The 25,704-nt window shown below is 36.1% G+C and overlaps 1 protein-coding gene and 1 long non-coding RNA gene across 2 annotated transcripts; one reads left to right on the top strand and one right to left on the bottom strand.

The window, feature by feature from the left end:
* Positions 1–10,565: 10,565 nt before the first annotated feature.
* On the bottom strand, positions 10,566–15,542 carry prdm8b (PR domain containing 8b). The gene is made up of 4 exons (XM_084114267.1): positions 15,357–15,542; positions 13,180–13,404; positions 12,713–12,944; positions 10,566–12,438 (listed from the first exon to the last, which is right to left on the bottom strand). Exons 1-4 carry the CDS (start codon positions 15,357–15,359, stop codon positions 11,186–11,188), a joined length of 1,713 nt encoding a protein of 570 aa, XP_083970393.1. The 5' UTR covers positions 15,360–15,542; the 3' UTR covers positions 10,566–11,185.
* Positions 15,543–16,710: 1,168 nt separating this feature from the next.
* On the top strand, positions 16,711–24,571 carry LOC311083587. Its single transcript, XR_014606324.1, has 2 exons — positions 16,711–17,019; positions 24,257–24,571. It is a non-coding gene; the product is annotated as an uncharacterized lncRNA (long non-coding RNA).
* Positions 24,572–25,704: the final 1,133 nt, after the last annotated feature.

Genomic DNA, 25,704 nt, shown 5'->3' with positions numbered 1-25,704 from the left:
TTTTTCCATTTATATAATATGTATGAAATAATATGTATTAAATATATATATATATATATATATATATATATATATATATATATATATAGCCTATATATATATATATATATATATATATATATAAACTTAATGACCTTGACATTCAGTGTTAAAGGGTGGCCTCATGCGTGTTGATTTTGATTTGGTGTACACATGTTTTCAAAATCTCTCAATTGCTATTTTTTTTAAAATAATATTTTATAATATTAATCAAGTACTTTGTGACTGAATATTAGACTGATAGAATTTGCATATAGTTACCCCACATAAAATCTAAATGATTTTTAATTTTGCAAACATGTTTATATAAGAAGTCGGTTATAGCCTGTATGAATTGGAATTTGTATAGGCTTTATGTATTTCTGCGTCACTTCACCTGAATGACCCACATACATAGTCTACTCTTTCTGCATTTTAAGAACAAGGGAACATGTATACCATTGGGTAAAATCATTTATTACTGGATGAGAAGCAATTCTCAAAGCTGTCTATCCAGAATGCTTACAGGCAGCTCTGTAGTTTTGCACACAAGCCTCGTGAACATGTCTGTCACACAGACATGTCACACACGTTATTACTGGAAGCAACAAAACTTAAAATATAAAACTATAAAATTCATGTTGTAGCCTATATGTATGAACTGCAGTTGAAATAGCAGGTGAAATATGTAAAGAGGACCCTCAGGCCTGTCATTGTAAACGTGGACAATTAGTTTTCAAAGTGAAAATATTGATATTTAAAAAATGAGTGGCAGGTAAAGTTGTCAGCATCTCTTAAAATTCTATGTGAATTTTTCAAGAATCTCTTTGAAAAGGTAAATGGTATGTTTGTACTCTTTGGTAATTGGCACAATGCCAAGCTGTTACATGGATTAATTTCATGTAGCACATGTTAATGACAACACAGAATTAATCAAAATGTATTATTTAAATGAACAGTATGTTACAATTTCATTGGAGCCTTTGAAAGCCTCTCAGTTTCTTTTCATTGGCCCTCTAATAATTAAACAATAGTGATGTCGAGGCCAGTTGTTTTAATACAGCTGCTGAGAGAAAAGCAGCACTACACATTTTCTGCTTAAAGTACCGCACAGTGGGAATTTCACTGTTCATGTCTGAAACATGAATTTTAATCATCTGTACACAATACTGTGTTGGATAGTTAAACATGAGCTTAATTTCAACATACATAGACATGCCTGTTCAAAACCTGGAAAGTTCGTCTTTGCAGTTTTATCAGTAACCAAAAACATAGCTTTTTGCATGATGCTTAATTTCTGCCGGTAGGTATTAGTATAATTCCAAGATTCACATTCCAAAAATGTTTGCACCTTTAATGGAACACTATAAATAGCACAATTCAAAATGTGGCCCTGTATGCCTATTTGAAAAGTGAGAGCAGACCATCTAAATACAAGATCACTGAGGTTTTAAGGTATATAAATACTCACTTAAATATGTTATATGGTACAATTTAGCATTTTTTATTAATATCATATTAATATTTAGATTACTTGCATTTGGTTCTGAACTAGTCGAGCAATTTGTTGCATAGACAACAAGGCTCATATAAATATGCATGGTATATGCTCCTGTTCTCTTATATGCATGAATTTCCTAGGCAACTTAAGATTCATGTGAGCAAAATCTACAAATGCTCTAGCATTTGTAGATTTTGCTCACATGAATCTTAAGTTACCTTTAAGATGTGATGGCAGCCTTCAGTAATTTGAAAGGAATGTGTTCTGAAAACATTACAAACTTAATCACTAGATAAATGACTGAGACATGGAGGTCTGTAATGTAGTCTCCTCTTTGTTTCACTTGCTACACAACATGGATTGATCACTTTAATGTAAACAGTGCAGAACTGTTTACCTCCCAAATTGTAAAGGCCATTTGTTTATGTTGGACCCTCCAGTAACTGCAATGAGGAATTACTCCAGATGAGTATAAACACCAATGATCCTGATTGATTCATCAATTATCCTGGCTTTTAACAACTTTGTAGTATCATGCAGGTTTTTCTCTCCTGGGGAAGAGTCATTTGTTATTGTTTTGGCACAAGTGATCATTATCTGTGAATTAAGCTTTTGAGTAACAAGAGGAGATACAAGAGGTATACTGCCACAAATGATAGCGTCTGGACAGTATTAAGACTGTCTGACCCATTTAAAGATTGCTACTCAATGATTTTGTCTGTTGGCTGATGGTGGTTAGCTCACATGGTTTATGTATTAAATTTACAGTAAATGTAACTTTGTTTATAAGCAGTCAAATATTAAATTCATTCTATGACTTGCTGTATTTTATCATATAATGTGGAAGCTATAATATGTGCAAATAGGGAACAACTTTTTTATAATGCATTAACAGTATTAACAGTTAAGAGATGAAAACTTCACTAAAATAGAAAGTTGTTTCCTAATTTCCTGCTACGTGTGCTTTGTGTTGTTTTACAAGCTCTTTTACAGCCCGCTGATTTGGGAATCACTATTATTTTTAAGTCACAATGTGACAAGGGAATTTCCATTTGCTTGAGGGTGTTTCTCTGATGATTTATGTAGATTTCCTATTGAAATAACAATCAAGTTGAGTATGTGTTGTGACCCCAGAACCACTTTCTCAACCTTAGTCCTTTGCAAACGTGCCCACAGTCTGCTGAAACATTCCACCGCAGCAAGGCGGAACAGGAGAGAAGGTTTTTACTCTCCGTCTTTCCTCAAACCAAAGACGTATCTTTAAGCTGTACTCTAAGGGTCAAAGATTTTCACCCTATTCCCTCCTCCCATTCCTGAGAGTTGGAGCATGAGGCGACGTGAAAATGGCCACACATTTCAAACACGTCCTTTCAAAACAGCCCACAGATCAGCCAAGCATTTAATCTGTAATAGATCTAAACATTTGCTTTGGACAAAGTAGGCCCTCATCCATTTATGATAAAGCCAGCGCTGTGTTTTTGCAAAGTGTCCGAGGGCATTTGGTGTGGAACAAAGAAGCACCTGTTCACTTGTTACAGACAGAGCTGCCTGTCAGTGCACTGAAATCGCTGACGTGACGCTGTCAGTGGAGAGCGATCAGTACCTACTGACAGATTTGGCAAGATAAAAGCGAGCAGGGTAAGCCCCATCTAGAAACACCAGTCAGAGGTAAATTAAACCAATATACGTTTAAAAAGTGTCAGTGAGTATCATCAGTGAAGTTTACCTTTATGTTTGATCTGTTACTGCAGCATCTGATTATGGATCATTAATATTAAAATATATAAATATATATAAATATGATGTGATTTGTTAATTCTCTTGAACCTTTATTTAATGTAACACACTGCAAAAAAGTTAGGACAGAGGCATGTTTACCACTCTGGTGTAGAGAAACCTTGTAGCATGTGCAGAATGAAGCCTGGCATTGTCTTGCTTCCCAGAAAAGATCATCTTGATGTCAGTATATGTCTCTCTCTGTAGAATCCCAATATATGCCTCCACATCGATGGCACCTTTACAAATATGCAAGTCACCCATGCCGTTTGCTCTGATGCACTGCAATACCAGGACAGATGTTTGCTTTTGCACCTGTCGCAGATAAAAGTCAGGATGGTCCCTTTCGTCTTTGGGACTGAGAACTCCAATGTCTGTTTTTCCCAAAAACAAGCTGAACCATGGACTCATCTGACCACAGCAGACATTTCCACTGTCTTTTAGACCATCTGAGATGATCTCGGGCACAGAGAACTCGGCAGCATCTCTGCATAGAACTGAATTATAGCTTTCTCCTTGAGTAACAGATTCAAGTTGCATTTCTTGATGCAGCATCAGACTGTGTTAAGTGAAAACAGTTTTCCACAGTATACTCCTGAGCACATGTGGCTATATTTCACAAAGTAGCATGTTGGTTTCTCATGCAGTGCCATCTGAGGGCTCAAAGGTGACACGCATTCAATGGAGGTCTCCTGCCTTGCCATACTCCTGAACTTGCCATTCCATTCATCTTTTCACAATATTATGTATGGTAGATTGTGAAAGACATACATTCTTTGCAATCTTGCATTGAGAAATTTGAAAGACAGAGAAGCTCCTTTTACACCAAGCACAATACCCTCACCTATTACCAATTCACCTGCAAATTGTGGACTGTTTAAAAAACAGTTTAACTTGGTTATTATATAATCTTTTAACTTTTACTTTGCCTCTGTCCCAACTTTTTTGATGTGTTGCAGCCATCAAATTCAAAATTTGTTTATATTTAAAAACTACAATTATGTTGGTCAGTGAAAACATTAGAAAACTTTTCTTTGTTCTTTTGTCAGTTAAACAAAGGTTCAAGAGAATTAACAAATCACAGATTATGGATTTTATTGCATTTTACAAAATGTCCCAACTTTTCTGGAAATGGATTTGCATTTATATATATATATATATATAAAATATATAAAATAATTCAAGTGCTTAGACATTTTATATACATTATTTATATACTTTACTTACACACAATAAATTTTGTCCTTAAAAAATGTATCTGGAGAATGTCCAGACTGGTTCGAGCTGATAGAAAAGCAACAGTAGCTCAAATAACCATGTGTTACAACAGAGGTATGCAGAAGAGCATCTCTGAACGCACACATGGGCTACAGCAGCAGAAGACCACACCAGGTGCAACTCCTGTTAGCTATGAACGGGGAAATGAGGCGCAGGCTCACCAAAATATTGTTAGTTTTTCCAATCTTCTATTGTCCTATGAATCACAAAAGAAGATATTTTGAACAATTTCTCCGGTTTTTTTAGAAGATTGGAAAAACGCTGCCTGGTATGATGTGTCTCGATTTCTGCTGCAACATTCAGATGGCAGGGTCAGAATTTGCCGTAAACAACATGAAAACATGAATCCATCCTGCCCTGTATCAACGGTTCAGGCTGGTGTTGGTGTAATGGTGTGGGGGATATTTTCTTTGGTCTCTTAGTACCAACTGAGCATTGTTTAAACTCCACAGCCTAACTGAGTATTGTTGCTGACCATGTCCATCTTCTGATGGCTACTTCCAGCAGGATAATGCGCCATGTCACAAGGCTCAATCATCATCAAACTAATTGTTTGAACATGACAATGAGTTCACTATACTCAAATGTCCTCCACAGTCACCAGATCTAAAAAAAAAAAAAAAACGGTAGATTCACATTATGGATGTGCAGCTGACAAACCTACAGCGACTGCTTGATGCATGTCAAAATGGATCAAATCTCTGTGGAATGTTTCCAGCACCTTGTTGAATCTATGCCTCAGAGAATTAAGGCAGTTCTGAAGGCAAAGGAGGTCCAACCTGGTACTAGTACCTAATAAAGTTACCGGTGAGTGTATAACTTTTTCGCACAAGAAAAAAAAACAAAAACATAATTTATCCTTTTTATCTGGAGGTCAGAAAATGTTAACAGTATAACATGAATGGATCACATTCTATTTGTCTTTTTTAACAAAAATACCAATTTAGTTTTTAGCAACACGTATGCACTGATGTGAGCTAATACATACTTCACCTCATCTTTGAGCTTGTCTCTTATTTACCACCAACTGTGTAGTCTCTGAAAAACCTAAAATGTTCAACAACAGCCCTTTTACAACACATTATTACAACTATTATACAAACAATCTGCTTCTCTCTCTGGACTCTGCGTCTTCCTTTGAGTGCCAGGCTTTTGCTCCAGCCTCCATTCCTCCAGGTCATAGTTGGGGCTACGGAAATTGCTGGACTCTCTGATGTAGTCTCATATCCCTCTTGTGGACTAGAGAAATGCATCTTTTGAAGTCTTCCCATGCATACTCCCCCTTCTTTTCCCTCTCTCGTTCTTAAAACCAACAAACAGTTACCATTTTCTCCCTCTCACCAATCAACATGGAGTTTCCTGTGCACTTCCCGTGGCATCAATCCACCTTCGGGCCTACCTGACTGCTCTGGCTCAAGGCACAGTAATCAGAGCTGGACACTCAAAATGTCTGCACAGCATTGAAAGATTAGTTCCGTATAGGTTTACAGTGGCTTTCCGAAGGCCTATATTTTACCTCCGTGCTTAAAGCGGCCTCTCTCTGAGAACAGCACCCATGTGCACTCACTGTGACAAATGGTCCAGAGCAAGAAACAACAACAAACCTGGTGGTAGTCAAGATAAAATGTGTGACCTGTACACTGCTTTAGTAAAGCATACAGCTTGTTCCAGTTAATGACCTGGCATGACCCAACAACGACAACGTGATGCTGGTGCTGCATTAACAGTGCATGAATGACTGGTACATCTTTTGACCAGTTGCATAATTTATGTTTGATTGCGGTTCACCCCGTAGCCTTAGCAGAGTGAACAACAGCTGTGTCTGACATTGTTAGCGACTGAGCTACTGACACCTGTGTGCTCAGTATAACTGTAACTATGGAATGTGAACAAGAGTGGTTTGCTTTGATTTCATGCATGCAAAATCTACTTCTAAAAAAAGTTTTTTGGCCCATAAGCGTCAAAGACATAAGCAATGCACTTAAAGAAATAGTTTGCCCCAAAATGAAAATTCTATCATTGTTTAGTCATGTTGTTGACCTGACTTTCTTTCTCTGTGTAAGACAAAAAATGGGTAACACTTTAGATTAGGGTCCAATTCTCACTAATAAAGTTGCTTATTAGCATGTATATTACTAGGATATTGGCTGTTTATTAGTACTTATAAAACGCATAATAATGCCTTTTTCTGCATGACCATATCTACATCCCTTAATCCTACCCATTACCTAAACTTAACAACTACCTTACTAACTATTAATAAGCAGTAATTAGGAGTTTGAGGCAAAAGTCATAGTTAATAGTGAGAATCGGACACTAATCTAAAGTGTGACAAATTAAATTAACTTGTCCTAATCCTAGTTAATGCATGAACTAACGTTAACTAAGGGAGCTTTATTGAAAAGTATTACAATGATTTTTTCATGAAATATATTTGTGAGTGAATCATCCATTAATATCAAAAACTGTGTTTGATATTATACGATTGTTGGTTAAAATACCCTAAAACTAAATATTTAAGGTAGCTATATAAGCAAGAAAAAAGAATCCGCAGAAGATCTCGAGATGCCTTAAATCAATTGATAATCTATTTCTCTTTACTAGTAAATTTAGTGTATGACCCATGAAGGACAGAAGATTGAAGAGGAGAGACAGGTGCAGTTTAAATACTCGCCTGCTCTCAGATTTTCTATTACTCTCAGCAATGCTTAGAATTTGTAAGGCAGACACACAGAAGACAGGTACAAACAGTTGAGGAGGACAGAGATCATGCTAAGTGCAAAAGCATGTCTATAAAGTGAATCTGTTCATCTTTGAAGTGAACGCTAAGTGTAAATTTGTCCATGTCAGCGCGGAGGAAGATTGAATGTGTGCTGCTTCAAAATAACTTAAGCAGGCTGTTGTGTAGTGCTTGTTCATTTAGATAGATTCAACCAATGGTATAGGCCTATGACACAATCCATGGACTAAACAGGCTTTTTAAAATAGAATAAACAGTTAAAGACAAATTAGATGTTCAAACAAACAAATATATATATATATATATATTGCACCACATTATGGAATATTTGACTCTTACTCGATCGTAGCATTCAGCGGTCTAATATTTCCCAATATTCGCCGTCTTCTATGGCAACATTGAGTATCAGATCACTCGTGAACTTTCACACTTCTCGTGTCAAACCACTGACTCATTTATGAAAGTATTAAAGTCTGCATGAAACAAATAATGCAATCAACTTTTCTTCCCTATTGTGGCCTATATATTCGAGTAAAACAGCTTCTCGGACAAGAAAAAAATATAGGACGAGATTGGGAACTTCTAATAAACTTTCATTGTAAAAAAAAAAAAAAAAAAAATTGTAAATAAAATAAAGATAATTGGATTGTAAAATAGTGTTTCAGTCTTTCTACTTTTCAAGGTTAATTTAATGAGTTATTTGGTATTTCTCTGTAATTATTTGTGAAATTTACTAGCAATTGTTTCTACACCATTTTTCAACGCTGTAATATTCCATAAAAAAAAATATTTCATGGTGACTTTAATATTGTTGCAGTGTTCTTGTTGTTAGGCCGATTATTTTGTACACTAATATTTTTTGCAGCAAGATAATTTTATATAAAAAGATATTTATTTGGTAAGATTTGCAAAATTACACAGGGTGGCCTATCGGTTATTCTTTGGAGGAATGCAAACAGGAAATCAGCAGTTATAAATCATGCATTTTGCTTTCTCGTCATGATCTCGGATATCACTGCATCGTTAGTGTGAATAATCTATAAAAACATCACTCGCATACTGTTTGAGATTGGTGTGTTTCACACATATCTATTTTGATGCAAGGGCCCCTTTGCTAAGATATTACAGAACAACAGGAAGATGAAGGGAAGGGACAGATGCAGAGAAGAGCAATTCAGCATAGGACACAATCACATGTCAAGTATGAGAAGCTAGGTTAGCCAAGGGTGACCACATTGGCCACATGTGAGAGGGGTATAAACTGAGCCTGACCGAGAGGTGCTGAGTGATACCATGACAAATGTAACTGGAGATTATGACGTAACGGATGACTCCAGTCACAAAACATGGGTCAGGCAATAAATATCTTCACCAAATATAGGCTAAGTGACTATCATCATCTCCCAGGCCATTCCCTAATTTTCTGGACTTTATTCTTTGATGTTTTATGATTGGGAAAGGTTTTTTTTTTTTAGGTCCAACTATTAAATTGCAATCACACTGAATCAAAGTTCAGCGCCTGCTAATAGTTGTTTATTTTGTGTGTGTGTGTGTGTGTGTGTGTGTGTTTTATTTTTTTATCTGAAGGCCACTTTATATACATTATTTTATTTTATTATTTTATTCTAATTATATTATAGTTATTTTAAAATAACATTGATTTGGACATGATTGAACTCTGTCGACCATTAGGTGGCAGACTAAGACTCTGCAATGCACAATTCATTTGTAAAAAAATCCTGATTTGGTTGAAATGTTCATTATAAGAGCTTGGTGTCACTGTTGAGCTATTTTAACAGCTTGTATCTCCCTATTAGCTCCTTGGTTTCAAGCCCCACAATACAAGTTCTAATATTAATATATATTTGACAAAGACATATAAATATACATATAAATCTAAGAAACAATCATATGGTGTTTTATTGTCTATTAAGGAAAAATAATATTTGCAAATCAAGTTGATTGTAACAGGTAGACTATAAATTGCCATTGCTTTGTAATCCTTATGTTTTATATTGTCATACTTGTTGCCCATTTGATAGATATGTAATACATTTCTAAATCGAGATTATATGGTTTCATTAGAGCGCGTTTGTATTTTTTCTTTTATACATTAGGCCTATGTAAAATTACATTCGAGGCTCTTGTTTCATTGTAGGCTATTTGTTGAACTGAGTCCATTTCTGTAGTTTCTTAAGATTATAGTCCTTTTAATATGAGCTAATGGAATTAGTAGGCTATACTGTTTAGCCTATACTCTTATCTTAATTTTCTGAAGCGCACACTTTACAGAATGATGAGCACAAACAGTGAATTAAGCGAAACAATTAACACTTTTAATTTATGCTATTGTCGTGGTCACAAACCGCAAGTCGTTTGAAAACAAACAGCGCGCTTGTTTAACATAGCAGCCGTTTTTCGTTTGTTTATTTATTTATTTAGTTTGCTATGTAGCCTATTGTATAAGAATTAAAATACCATGAAGATCGGGTTTCTCGGAGGTGTCACGCTATTTTAGATTTGAATTCAATGCATAGTTTTAGTAAAAATATTACTTGATTTAAATTATTATTATTATTATTATTATTATGCACATTATTGTTATTATTATTATCATCATTATCATCATCATTATCATCATCATCACTATTGTTGCTGGTATTGTTATTATAATAAACTATATCAAAGTTTGGTTTACCTTATATAGGCTACTCGCAGTGTCACTTTATATTTCTTAGAAATTTTTTAGACAAATGTATTTTTTTTTTTAATGTATTTTATGTTTTTATTTAGCTTTTTTTTATTTGTATTTTGTTCTTTTTTTGTGGATTTCCCCACAAATATTTTGAGTGTCGAATCAGACTAGGCTACACTAATTCCTTTAGAGTAGGCTACGTTGGCTATTACAGGTGATTATAGGCCCACGATATAGCCTACGCGTTAGAATGCCGCTTATTCTACAAAGTTGCTAATTTATCCAAGACCAGTTCTTTGTGAAAAACAAACAAACAAACTTACTTTCAGGATGAGTGTCGAAACAGTAGAAGCCTAACCAGGACATGTGCGTATGCGCGATAGTATAGGCTAGTGTGTGTGAATTATGGCTCGTTTGAAAGGAAACTACCCAGAACTGTAAACAGCATCCCTCTGCACTCCTCTTTTTTAGAGGGTCAGCCTACTCTTTTATGTATTTGCAATGTTTAACGTATGATTTTTCTGTCATTTTACAGACAGGCAGAATTGATCACATAGTCAGGTGAAAATAAAGCTATTTTATTGTCAAAGCATTCAACATGATTAGATAAACTATCAAATAGTAAATTTCAGCAAAAGGAAGAAACACTGAATCTATTCCTCACAGACACAAAATATTACACTTTGTATTCAAACAAAACAAGTATTTACATTGTTTCGAATAGACTGCATCTTATACCAATAACTATAATTTACATGCACTCTTAAATACACTTCAACATCATGTTCCCAATGTTCAATATCCTTATGCATATAGACATAACATGTCATTGAATAACTCTCAATGAAATGATCTGCATCTTAATTAATTTATATACATTATACATTAAATATATACAAAATTCAAAGTACACTTACATTATTACTGTCCCTTTTTTTCAAATAATAAGTGCTTCATATAATAAATAGATTTTAGGTTTTTAAGTGAAAATGCATCGTCATACACAAAAACATGACATTTGGAGAAATCAAAACAGTAATGTCTTTTTTAAAATGAGAGCAAACGTGTTGGCATTACTCCTCCAGATTAACCATATTCCATTTTGATTTAAAAGTTGCAAGGAAAAAATAAATAAAGGAGGAAAGTATAAGAAAGAAAAAAATAAATCCTCAAAAATTCAGTTGTGAGAGGTCATGTGCCGGGAAAGGTGGTGCCGCTCCCTGAAAGACTCATTACAGATTGGACACTTTAACTTTTCTTCTCTCCTTCTTTTAATAAGAGGTTCCATGGCAAACTCCTTTTTGTGGTGCGAGCGCATGTGGTAGACCAGGTCAGAGGTCATGCGGAAGGAGGCATTGCATTTGGCACACCAGTTCTGGGCAGGCAGACAAAGGGAAGTGAATGAAGGGGGCAGGAGTGTGAGAGCAGAGGGCATTTGCAGCTGGATGGGGCCTGAGGTCTTGGGCCAGAAAGCTGTGGTGTACAGGAAAGGGTTCTGTTTTGCAATGCCACCCGGCACGGGGCAGTTGCTGCCTAGTTCTGAGCCATGGAGCTTCGCGGCAAGGTGGTCCGCCTGGTAGAGTCTACTGGAGGAGACGGTGTCGCCCACTACAGGATGGCAGTCCACCGCCGGCAGAAGCTTGGGTGCCATGACAAGGGGTGATATCTGCGAGAAGGTGCGAGACGGCTGGCTAAAGGCACTCTTTCTCTCCGAGCCTCCACCACCCTGCTGGGGCACCGAAGTGAAAGCACTGCCAATTGACGAGGTCTCCATTCGGGACTGCGGGGGCTGAGTCTCGCTGAGAACCTGTCTGATGTTCAGGTGCTTTTCAGCCGGGTTGCTGCTGGGCCGGCCAACCTCCTTGTTCTCTGAGTTGGAGCTGGAGTTTTTGCCGTTGTGCTTCAAGCCCTGAGGTGACTTCTTGACCTCTGTAAAGGCGCTCCTCTTGGTTTCCGTCGACTCTGAAACAGAGGGAGAAAAAGCCCGCCTGCTCTCGTCCAGACCGTACGCTCCACGGTACTGCTGAGCCGAGTTGGCCAACTCCTCTTTGGATTTGAGAGGCTGAGATAATCCACTTTTCCTGCTGTCCTCCATGTCAGAGAACTTGCGCTTTCCAGAGTTCTCACTCAGGATCTCGGCCTCTTTGTCGCTCGGCGGACTGGTTCTGTTTTTCTCCATATCCCTGGCCAGATTATGGAAGTCTGTGGATGGCTTTCCGTCCTGTGGATTTGAGAAGCCATCAGATCGGCCTAGTTTGGGACTGGATCTGGCAGGGGGTAGACTAGCCTGGTCACTGGCATCCTTGGCCTCCTCTTCTGGGCTGGCCATTCCTTGTAGTCTCTTAGTGCAGCGGAATCTCAGATGAGCCAAAAAGGGAAATTCGAACTGGAAACGCTGGCTACAGTCTGGGCACAAAAAAGGTGACGTTCCTGAAACACATAATTGGTGGGAGGAGAAGAGAAAAAGAAAAGAGACATTTTTTAGAAAAAGTGTCCTTAAACAGGTACATAATGGTGATATGAATTTTGTAATGCATAATTTTATTAAGACATAATTTAGAAAAAAAAAATATATATATTTATAAATGATTGACAAGTAGGCTATACATTTTTAAAAACCTTTCATAACTCTATATTAATTATCCAAACACAACCAACTTCTATTTTTGACCAAAATATAGCACAATTAATCTTCAAAATGTACCTTTATTTTTCACTTGATTTCTGCCTGAGCTCAGGAGCAGCAGCTCAATGAGATCCTTGCCATACCACACCAGCAGCTCTTCGTCTTTCTCTATTCTCCTCAGTGACCTGTAGAATAGTTGGCCGTTCTTCACATAGGCCTCTAGGTTCTGTTCATCTCTGTCTCTCGCCGACTGGACCAGCCTCAGCCACATCAGGCCTTCTGAGGAGCTGTTGGCAGCTGACGTGTCCACCTGTGTCCGGTACCAGTAAAGCGCTTAGAACATCGGACCAATCGTTCAAATATAGCCAATCAGTAATTAATTGCAAAGAATACAATTCCTCTAACCCAATTTAGTAAAGGCGAAATAAATATTGTAGTAGTAATTGGTGTAGCGAAAGTTAGCAAACTATTAAGCCTATATGGCTTAAATAAATGTACATTTCAAACACTCGACTTGTTGGAATTGAAATAAACAGTGACTATACCCTGAAGATGTAAGGCGCCGTTCGTTTGTCTGTGGACTTCAGAGCGATAAAGGCGATGCTGTCATACAGTGAAGTGTGACTCAGAACACATGGGCCAAAAATGGCATTTTCCGGAATGTCACAGGTTGTGTAGACGCTGGTAAATATATCCGTTAAACACTGCTGCATCGCTTTCGCGTCTCCATCCCAGGCCAGTCTGTGCGAACTGGATTCCTCCATCATTTGCTGTAAGACAAAATGTCAGTGAATTAAATGGGAACAAATACAACAGATATTATATTTGTATTATATAAGGTTTGTGAATTGTTTTAAATATTTTATTTTCCATTTCTGATTTGGAGTCCCAAGTGAATCCAAACAGAAAGTGAATAACAAAACCTTTCAACACGCAGTTGGCTTTACTTTACATTTAGGCCAGTGTCTTTTTTCTTTCTTTCTTTTTTAAAGTTAATTCTATTCGATTTATAAATAAATATAAATGTACTGATATGGACCTATGTGTCTGAAAAAAAGAAGAAGCTTAAAGTAGGCCTATATTTTGTTGATATGATGTAGCCTAATACATTGTATGTTATTTAGCCTAATGCATTTAATAAAATGTAAGCATGTAGAATTAAAGGAGTTTTTAACTAATTCTGTAAAAGAAGACAGAAAATAAAAGTAGCTAATCCAAGAAAAGGGGGAGGATGTATATTTCTTACAATGCATTAATTCGATTCAAACGCATGACTGTGACCGTATTAGCCTACATTAATAACTCTCAATGCGTATTCTAAAATATTTTACATGGCTTTAACAAGGAAAATCTGGCCTTATGAGACCGGTTGGTCTATTTACAATCGGTGACCATATCGAATGGATTCAGCACTGTCAAAATCACTGTTTTCGTGTCAGCTAACCTTTAGCTCTTTTTTACAAGAATGAACGTATGTCTCATTACCATAATCCACCACTTTCCTTCTGAGACTTTAATTAAGGCAGCACGCGGAGTTAATTATTTTTCTTCTCCAAACCCTTAATGCACTTACAAATGAGGTAAATCTGTAGTACAGTATTTTACTCGTGAATTGCAGTTTAGGCTACTCTTGTAACTTGTACACAAGAGGGGTTTTAGTAGTATTTATTTTAAAAGTGTGTAGGCTAAATATTCTATTTGTCTATATTCCATTTCCATATTGTTCGTGTCTTTTTAAATCGTTTATTATAATTTTAACAGTAGCCTACGGCATATTTCTGTGATTTTCCATGATTCATCAGCTTTTTAATGAGGTTAAAAATATATATTTTTAAAATACAATGAAAAATTCTTTATAACGACAAGAGTGAGGGAAAATGTTGCTACTGCAGAAAAGCTGAAGGTAAAACTAAACTAGCCTACTGTGAGCACGAAATGTGTTAAATATTGCAACTCTTTTCGTTTCGTTTTAACGTTTATTAAAAAACATCTTTACAATTCACAATTTACAAATTCGTTTACAGATTTTCAGATGAGAGGTGCAGGGTGCTGTTATAAAAAAAGACCGGTTTCTTTTTTTTATTTTATTGTTTATTTCACATAGGCTACATTTAGGCTATTGCGCCGACACTGGCGCGCGTAATACGAAAATAGTATAAAAACGTTATAGCCTATATGAAATATGTCGTAGCCTATAGGCTATATTTCTGAAAAAAGTTTAAATTACCATTTTTATTTACTATGAAGATGCTATTTCAAACAGTCACGTCCGGCTCTTGGTTATAGGCTATTATCAGGACACAAATGCTAAAAGTTCCCTTCATCCATAAAAAGCCTTAGTGTGAATTTTGCCCTTCCTTTCACGATTCTCTCCTTTTGTAGCTGTGAGGTCCCACTCTCACTCCTGAGAATCACACAAAGGATCCACTGAATATGCATTTCAACTAAATACTATAATAGACCCACGAATATATGCGCATTTCTAAAATAGAGGAGACGGAACCCATTGACCTCATGTTTCAGGCTGAAATTTATTGCGCTTTTTATCTACGGTCTTGTTGTTATTCCAACTTTACGACTTTATGATGTGTAACCAGTTTCCCTGATTCAATGACCATCTGCGAGCTTTCGGTTGCGAGGATGCTGTTTGGGCTCTGCATAGCCCCCATGTATTAGGCTACTAGCCTCCGGTTGTTTTTATTGCAAAATTGTCATTACTCACCATGGTTCTAGGGTAAAATAATCCACAAGGTTTTGAAATTGCCGTCAATATATCTTCAAGTAGGCTATTCAGCGTGTCCAGTGAAGTCCGTGCAGTCAGTACATTTCCCCGTCGGTTGAAAGTGACAGTGTTGCTGCCGACCGTCTTATGATTCGCGAGCGCAGAGAGGCGTGCAGATGGGGCCGATAGACTGACTGAGTGGCACCCACATACACACTTTTTGTTTGCTGCACATAATCTGCCCAATGAGGCGTGACACGCTTCGTCTCCTCCCTTTAACTCTTCGGTCGCCGACAGTTAGTAGATGCAGAGTGCTTATGCTGAAACGTTGTCAAGTGCACTGCTGTCAGATGCAAATTTGCTGAATATTTCATTATTCTGTTATATTTTCAAAGAACACTCACATATTTTTTAAATGCATTTTAATGTTTGAATAATATTCAATAGATAATGCTTATTATGCTGTTTTTACATGTACATTGTAAAATGTTGTTACATTTATGGTCAAAAATGGAAATTGTTGTTGCAGACCTTTCCTGTAAAAGTACAGTAGCGATGTTATGCATTACGCGGGATAGCATTTTGATGATTGTAATTAAGCTTACAGTCATCAGTAGCTAGCCTATAAGTCGTTAAATGACATGATGTAGGCTACAAACGGGCCATCTTTCTGTTACTGTTACATGTAGGCTACTGATAATAACACAAAGGAAGGTCACATGATGACTTCTACTGTGGCCAATAATAACAAAGACAGAGCCCAGTAGGCTACCCACACAAACATCATCAGGGTAAAATAAAGCAGTAAAGATGAACTAAACAACACATAAAACGCTTCAACTCCAGTAACTTTTAAAATAAAATCCAAAACAAATGTTGTGGTTCGAGCACTTTCCGTAAATTGTAAGACACAGTTTTAACAACATTTTACTGTAAAAATATATGCTTTGCTTTAATAAATATAATTTGTCTCCTAAGCAAAATACAATTGTATTTTACAGTAACATTAGCCCTACATGTTATTGTACATGTAGCCTATGTCTTTTATTTATATTTATATTGTCAAAAAAAAAGCAAAGTAAAAAAAAGCATGTATTTCTTTTAAAACATTATAAGTTAACTTATCCGATTAACACACTTTATGTAGCCTTTTTTTCAATAGCTACTTTTTAAGAAGGTTTAGCCTAATTTCGTTTGCTCTGCTTTACCTACAGGCCTGCTGATTTCATGAACGTGCCACTACCAAAATGACCAAGAAAAAGTTTCTCCGTGTAACTCTGAGTTGCTGTTGATGTTCATTGAGTCGTTTTGTCACACAGCTTCCTTAATATGCAGGGACTGCTGTCTTCGCTGGACGTTTAAATAGAGCCATGCAACTTGTCGCCACTTGAAACGAGATCCAGCTCTAAATTATGTCGTTGTATTAGGCTAACTACTATTACTTTTCTCAGTGATGGTTCGCCTACTGACAGTTAGCAAAATACTCGATTGATACTTATCGGCATGTGTGGAGATGCTGCTCATGAGCGCGGAGGCTTGTCGCGTGCTCACCTGCTGTGGCGCTCCATCTCAAGGAGAACAGCGCGAGAGCTCCGCGTGCTCAACCTGACCTCAGCACGACTTTCTATTCTGATGTCTGTATTATCATCTGTGGGAGACAGCAGTGAGTATTTCAGCCAGCCAAATGCACACACTCGAGTTTCTGTCAACATATTGAGCCGGTATGCTATAGGTTTTTAACCGATATGGCGACATAACATTAATCAGTCTGAAGATTTAATAAGCTCAACAAATCAATAAATTTGTCGTATGTTTGACATTGGATGGCGTCCAGCTCAAAACCTTGATTGAGAGAATTAATAAATTGTCACATAAGACAGATTTAAACTACTTCTGCTGACTTATTCATCATTCTTGTGGTTTGTACCTCTAATCTCTTTTATCAGAAGATAAATGCATGTGTTGCTGCCATATGAAGACCTTTTTGGAGGTCTTTGTGAAATACAATGGCAAATAACCACCCAAGTGCAATTACTAATAATGAATACATACAATCTTTCAGTTTTGGGCAGGTAACCTGGTCAAGTGCATGACAGAAAAGTATAACTGATTTAACTGACTCTCCAGCTTGTTCTGGGTCCAGAAGGCTGGAGCTTTAAATCATCTCAATGCATTTCTAGCATGTAACATTTTCTTTAACTGAAGATGTCTATCTGTTTTTGGCCATCAACAAGTATTGTTTTGTTTACTTGAAAGAACAAGTAAGTTCTTTCAAATAAATCTCCATTATGCAATTTACAACTGAGTGAATTTTTATTATTATTATTAGGCTATTTTAACATATGTTGTCCTTTACACTGATAAAGAGAGGACTAAACGGAAATAAAATGTTATTGTAACACCATTCTCTCCCAATTTAGAGATCTTCATGGCAAATTACAAAAGAATAACTCAAATATCAACAGTGCATCAAGTGTATCCAATTCAGATTGATATGGTAAATTGTTTTTGCATTACACAAAGCACAGTTTTTCTTGTAAAATGTTTTTTTTTTTTTTTTTATAATAATTACTTTCTTTGTATTTCTTTCACATATATAATTCTTTTCCAGGCTCTTTACCATAGATTAAATATTTAGTGCAATTTACATTATACATTTCAAATGATGGGACTTGTCCCACCCTTCCCTGTGCAATTTTTATTTTATGCTGAGGCCTTTGACATATAGAGATTTACACAGTATTAACCTTAAATCTGTTCTTGCCCCAAACACTTGTCCAGCCAAGCATGATAAGGACTTTTTTTTCCCATAGAGTGTTCTGAAAGCTTGCTCAATCAGTAGCCATCTGCTTAGCTCATGAACTGCAGGTTCATGGTGGCTGGCAGAGGCTGTTCGGTGGACAGAATTAATCTCCCCTTCTCCTCCTTTATTGTCCTAAAACATATAGCCCCTGTTAATAGCATTGCTTTACTTGCTTTACCGTCTCAGTATAAGTACAACGCGGAGCAGATTTCTCTGTGGCAACGCGGAGCGGATTTCTCTGTGGTGTACGGAGGCTAATTGTAGCACTTTGATGCCATTTGTCAGCGCAACATGACCCTGATGTTAAATGAGGTTTTTGTCACAAAGACGTTTTATTAAATATTAACAGGGACTTGAAAGAGTTTAAGATATTCTTTTGTATTAACAGTCTATCTGATTATAAGAAAATAATCCAGTGTTTAAGAAGGAGAAAGGGAAGATTGTGGTCTTGAACTATAAGCTGCTGAGGGATTAAGAACAACTCTATTCTGGACATTCAGACAAGCCGTGCACTAACCTAGAATGATATGATTTTATTAGAAGGAGAAATATTAACATACTACAAACAGATGTAAGTCAGAGCATAATTAAAATTTACAGGGGTCTGTTTTTTTTATTTAGCAATTCAGCTGTTGTGCTGCTTTTCTTGCAGGAGCTTAAGGATGACAACATATACTGCACGCATCATGATAACAATAGGAATCAGCTGATGGAGGGACAAGACTCATATTTATCCAGTGACATTATCATATGGGCAAGAGAACACAGATTTAAACTATATTACTTACAATATTTTACAATATAAATACAAAGCTCCCGACTGTTCATTTCTACTGTCAGTGAAAGTACGTTTAATGCAGGTATACGTTATCAAAAATAATGCAAATATTTATAAAGTTTGTTACTTAAATGTAAAACCAAGAGATTAAAATGGATGGATGGATGGATGGATGGATGGATGGACAGACAAATAGATAGATAGATAGATAGATAGATAGATAGATAGATAGATAGATAGATAGATAGATAGATAGATAGATAGATAGATAGATAGATAGATACATACATACATACATACATACATACATAAATAGATGCATAGATACATACATAGATACATACATAGTTCGATGCATACATAGATCGAAACATAGATGGGTAGGTAAGTAGATATAAAGAAAGTTTATTGGGCCAGTGCACTGAGCAGAAGACTTAACATGGTCTTTCCAATGGAGGGCAGAAGAGGAAAAGGAAGGAGTCTGAACCCTGCAAAGAGGAAGACAAAACAATGGTCTTGGTATGTGAGTGTTAAGAGCAGAGGGAAAGAAGATTTGAGCATTTTCTGCCTGTCTCTTTCTCATCATGCGCACACAGGTGCTTTTCCAGGGCTTACAGAAGACTCACAGGTAGAATCCCAAATCCATCTCCTTTAATCTCTTTGTAAATGACCAAATACTCCAATTTATATGAACTCTCAGAGCTGCACTTGCATAAAATGGTTCTTTTAAAGGGGTACAAAATGGTAAAAGGAATAATTAATAATGAGCCACTTTTATATCGGATCCAGTGATTATACAAATGGAGGAAACCGCCAAAAATATTCTGTTATGGCATATGGCACTTCAGCTGCCATATGTGCCAGTTTTCACTGAAATTGGCACCACGGCTCATGATGGTCAGTTGTGACTGCCAAAAACACAGCGAGGGCTGTGCAGAGAGAGCGAGATGAAGAGGGGGGAGGGGAGGGGGGACTTCATTTCCTCAGACAAGTGCACTGATGTCCTCCTGCATCTCCCACAGCACAATCAAGAGTGAGTTAGCAAGTGTTAGAGGAGAGAAGATTTGGGCAAGAGGAGAAACTGGTGCTGGGGAATCATATTTTACTCACCCTCCCTTTCAATGTTTAGACCCTTCAGCCTTTGTGTTCATTCAGCTTCGCTGTGAAGTGGAGGAGAAATTGAGGGGAAAACATTGCTTTGGCATTCGGAGCATGACATTTGTTATAGTATGTAGTCCCACACTCTCATTACAACTTGTAATAATTTGTATGAGATGGCAAAATCAATGACTTTTTATGTCTTTTCGTGAGACTGTTTTGCTCTGATAACCAAAGGAGTAATGTGCATATAAATTATGAAGTTTTGCTTTTCCATGTACAGAAAGTTTTGGAATTGTTTCAATTACATATAAGGATTCACTGACAATTAAATACTTTCAGATATTGATAAACCAATATTTATTTATATGTTAACTGATAAATGGCACGGCAGATAATACTTTTTTTTAGTTCGTTCTTTTGTCAAGATAAATTGACAATAAAACACTATACTAAAATCGAATATGCTACAAGTGCATTTATGCATCACAATGTTATATTGTACAGTTTGAAAAATGGATACTTATTTTTTTAAAGATCTACTAAAGATTACATTTAACTATTATTAAAATGAGTGTTTTTAAAATGTATCTTTGAGTTACTGTTATGATGATGCTGATACAGGAAATCTATTTATAAAAATAATGAAAATGAGCATGCACAATTGAACATGGAAGTTTGACATCGATAATTTGTATATTTTTATATTCATATTTTTAATATTCTTAATTTTTTTTTTTGATTTTCCCAATTTAAAAAAAAAAATCTAATGTTGAACGTCAGGAAGTTAGTTTTCGATAATGTCCCTCTAATGTGTGTGTTCCCACGCTGAAATCATCTGCACCATGGCCCCTGTTAAAAACCTCTGTCTAGCCACTCCAGAATTCATGGAGATTTGGACATTCTGTTTGTAATCGATGATACCTGTTCATAGTGCAAGAAGACAGTGAGTCCAGCCCTGGCTCTGACTGCAGGCCCAGTCGTCCAGGCTTCAGATCCTTCCTTGCAGCCAAGCTGCCAGACTAGCTCAGGGTTCATGGCTGAGCTGAGCCACCATGGCAAGTTTTAATGTTCCAGGTTTTGGACGGCCCCAGGGCATATGCTCACCCTCCCTTCGCTAAGAGGAAAGCTCACGTCTGGCGGCGAAGGACTGGGCCTGGCCCTGGCCCCAGCAGTCCTTCAGATTCTCTCTTACACAGACCTTTCACATGCCACTCCATCATGGACAGGATAACAGAGTGATGCTATACAGTACATCATGTCCTAAAGTCTTGACTGTTATTTGTTATTTCACATATATAGTATTCCCCTAAAATTTTACTAGCACATTGTGTTCTGTCCAAGAGTTCTGACATACAGTCCAAACATACTTTTTCATTGTTTTACTCGTGTGTCAGCAGTTAATGCACTGAAAAAAATGATTTTGACCCCCTGTAAATGTTACATGTTTTTATCTGGTTAATTTCACTGATTTTAATGTGTTATTTAATCCTACTTATTTATTATTATTAATTTTCAAATTCACTGCCCTTGTTTAAAACAAGTTAATTTCATTAAATTAAAAGTAATTAGAAAAAAATAAGTTTAATTTAAACGTACAGTATGGGATTTTTTCTCCACTAGGGGTCGCTAACCTATTTACAATAACAAAGGCGTAGTTTGATGACGCAACATTTGCTAAGAATTATGGATCTTGTCGTCAACGTCAAGCCGACCGATCTAATAATGTTTATGGATGACTGAATACATCGATGCTTTTATCATGACTGTGATATGAAGCAGTTCGGGATTGCTAAGAGACAGCTATCAGCTCCAAACGTGACGCGAGTCCCGCGGATATAAAAGGAATATGGACATTTCATTCTACCGAACTACACGCAGAATTACTACTCACAGGTCAGTTTATTAGACAAATTAAACTTGTGAGGTAACGCAGCGCTGTTTCACCTGGTCTAACATTACACTAGCACACTAAACTGCATTTGAATGTGTTGAAATGTATGTGTTAGTCTGTCTGTATGAGACTAGCAGTAAACTAGATCAACATTAGAATAACATACAGATCATATTCTGACATTTTATCATTGCTGAACTATATAACATTGATTAGTTTTATGTAAATGTGCTCACCTGTTTAATAAAGTACATGTAGGAGCGGTCGAAGTCTCGGACGTGGAGCGGCATCTCTCGGCATCTCAAAAACACAGCGCTGATATTGATTCTCGTTTTAGTTCTCCTTTTTTATCCAAAGTCTGCTTGCCATGGTCCATAATGTTTGAACGAAACAACAACAGCGTGCAAATAGACATTGCGAACTACAGTGGTCCACGTCTGTCATCTTGGTTACTATCAGACGGCTCTGGTTCATAACTCTGGTTACCATGGCAGCACGAGCGGAAACCAGGGACAACGCGGATATGACGCCATTGACTGCGACAAAACGGAAATAAAGAAACGTGCCGTGTCTTCGAATTAAATTAAAATTTCTCCTGGTTTGAAAGTTGTTGGAAACAGTCGGGATAATGTAAGTACACAACTAAAAAAAATATATAACATAGATATAGTGATTTTTGCTATTTTTAAAGCAAAAAATTACATATTGTGCCTTTAATTTCCGCAGAATCATTGAAGGAGAAAACCGCAATGTTAAAACCGTAAAACCCCATCATGGGGATCAGTGTGTGTTTTAGTTGGTCTCTTTACCCTTAAACCGTTAACTTTAGATTTTGTTTGGCTGCTGTACCTAAGTTATAACAGCCAGATGAACAATGAGAAAAGGTGATTATCAGATTATCTGATGGTGTTGGTTGTGATTTAACATTATCATTATTTCACAATCATTTGACCTGAATCATTGAATTCATATAGAGCCCAATTTCTGAGTTAGGTTTACTTTATTAATTATAGCAGCACTGTCCTTGTACAGCATAATATTTTTTAGCCTTTTCAATGAAATTCATATGATCAAATCAATTAAAAAAAAAAAATTAAAAAAATGTTTTTATGTAGGCACACACAGACATCAAGAATTCGCGTATGAATCTCAGCAATGGTGATGATCACCTCTGATCATGAGCTCATTATTTATTCATGCAGCAATGCATGATGGGAGCCATGAATGAGTTTTGATTGGTGGCACCCAGAATGCACTGCAACATGCTTTATAATTGTCACCATTGTTGAGATTCATAGGCTGATTCTTGAAAAAATTTAGTAAATTCAACTCAAAATAGTTTAGCTATAATTATGAATATAATTAATCTGAAATTACTTATAAAATATAAGTACAACCAATTTAAAAAATATAAGTACACTCAAATTAAAAAATATATCTGGATTTAGATACATTTATTTCGTGCAACCCCTTGACATAATAAAATTAAGTAAAGTCAACATAACATTTTTTTCAGTGTGATTCTTTCCGCAAGTTACATTGATATGCCAATATGTGGAGAAAAGTGACTTCTTGAGTTAGTTATTGAATCATTCAGTCACACAATTAATTCAAATACACTGATTCATTCAGGAACTACACTGTTGTGGCTTTGTGTGGAACTCTTTGCGGAGAAAAACATAAATATAGTAATGGGTGAAAATGTAAGTAACTCAATATTAACTTGTTTATTACACTGTAAAAAATAATTCTGTGGCTTAGTAAATATTACAGAAATATTTAACTTTATTTACTTAATAAAATCTCTGAATATCGTTTACTTGATTGTTTGAGTTAAACATACCAAAATAATTGAGTAAAAATCCAACAGTTAATTTTATCTAAAATTTACAGATATTATTATTTAAACTTATATTTAAGTTTTTTTCAATAAAATTTTTCAATAAAATGATTTAGTATTTGACTAACCAATTATTTCTTTATAATACACTTAATATATTTGTGAAATTTCTATCAAAATATTTGAGAATGTTGAATTAAACTGATCTGTTTCAAGAAACAAAAATATTACTTAATTCAAATCAATATTATTAATATATTTAACACACTCTTAAGAAATTGAGTAAGTTTACTCAATTAAAACAATGCACCCCTCCCCCACCCTCATACAGAGGCGTAATTCGACACCTAAAGGAGAGATCGCGCCTGTCTTTTCGCGTGATTGAAACGCCTTGCATAAACACATGACTTTATTCCTAATGATAATGAATATAATTAATTTGGATGATAAAATGTCCTCAGAACTGTCACTGTTTGTTTATTGGCAGGTTATGGAGTCAGTCGCTCGCAGTATCTTTCGGCTATGAGTGAAATGCAGGACGGCGGTATGAAGTTCGAAGTTCACCCGCAGAGCGCGAGTCCGTCTCCGGCACGAGAACCAGCGCTGATCCGGTGGATATAGGATAACAGACCGATTGATTACACTTGAATTAGGCTACCTGAATGTTTAAATGTTTTATTTTTACTTCTAAAATGTTTGTTAAATGAGTTTAAATGTTGGCAATATTGTATGTGTTAAAAACAGTGTAAAATGTGCTGTATTGCTGACTGTACTTATCGACAATAAAGGCCAATGTATGTCATGTAATGTATACTGGTTGTTGTATGGAATAGGCTACTATTTAACAAAGGTTTAGAGGAAATAAAAAAAAGTTAATATTACTCATAAATAAAAACAGTTAATATTACTCATAAATATTCTTTAAATGTTAAATTATTTCTACTCAATTTTATTTGTTAATGTACCAGATCCATTTACTCAGATTTACTTAATTGTTTTACTTGCATTTACTCAATTCATACAGTAGCCTATATCGTCCCCTTGGAATTATAAGGTTCAATCTGAAATTTTTGTCAAAATTTAGTTATTCACATATTCTTATTCTGTGACCACTTCTTTACATTATGTGATGTTGTTTTTTAAGTTGTGTACATTTTGGAACTTTTTATTTAGATAATAAAAAGGTTCTTTCTACACTGTCGAATGGAATGCAAAAACTTTAAAGCTCAATATCTCAAAACTGCAGAACGCAGATAGAACCTTATAATTCCAAGGGGACGATATTTCATTGATTTCACAGCTTTAAAATTTACTCAATTTTTTTGAGTGTAAAAATGTTTCACCAAAAAAATTGAGTAAATAATAGTTAAACTTTTTACAGTGTAATGGTGAGTCTGATATGTAAGCTAATATTAATAGAACCAATAAAAGATTGTTGGTGAAGAGAAATTGCATCATGAAATAAATGTTTTTCTCCAAAACACGCTGGCCATAATTATTGGCACCCTTTTATTAAATACCTTTTGCCAAGATAACAGCTCTGAGTTTTCTCCTATTATGCCTGATGAGTTTGGAAATCACCTGACACAAGATCAGAGACCATTCCTCCATACAGAATCTCTCCAGATCCTTCAGATTCCCAGATCCATTTTGGTGCTTCTTCTTTTGAGTTCACTCAACTCATCAGGTCAGGGAACTGGGACGGCTATATGGCAGAAGCTACAATTCTCAGTGACACATTTTTGTGTTGATTGTGATGTTTGATTTGGATCAGTGTACAGATGGAAGATCCACCCACAACCCTTTATAAGATTTCTAGCAGAGGCTGTCAGGTTTTGATTTTTTATCTGTTGGTATTTGCTAGAATCCATGATACCATGTATCTGAACAAGAAAACCAGGACCTCCAACAAAAAAATAGATCCACGACATTAAA

This window comes from Abramis brama (genome assembly GCF_963993115.1).
Source record: "Abramis brama genome assembly, chromosome: 5".
Taxonomy (NCBI): Eukaryota; Metazoa; Chordata; class Actinopteri; order Cypriniformes; family Leuciscidae; genus Abramis; species Abramis brama.
This window is presented reverse-complemented; position numbering and strand designations above follow the sequence as displayed.

What these genes read in the sequence shown, in the direction of transcription:
- prdm8b (XM_084114267.1), bottom strand. An exon ending in CGGCGCCTTACATCTTCAGG is followed by an intron (nt 12,945 to 13,179) that starts GTATAGTCACTG and finishes TACCGGACACAG; the next exon opens with GTGGACACGTCAGCTGCCAA. An exon ending in AAATCAAGTGAAAAATAAAG is followed by an intron (nt 12,439 to 12,712) that starts GTACATTTTGAA and finishes TATGTGTTTCAG; the next exon opens with GAACGTCACCTTTTTTGTGC.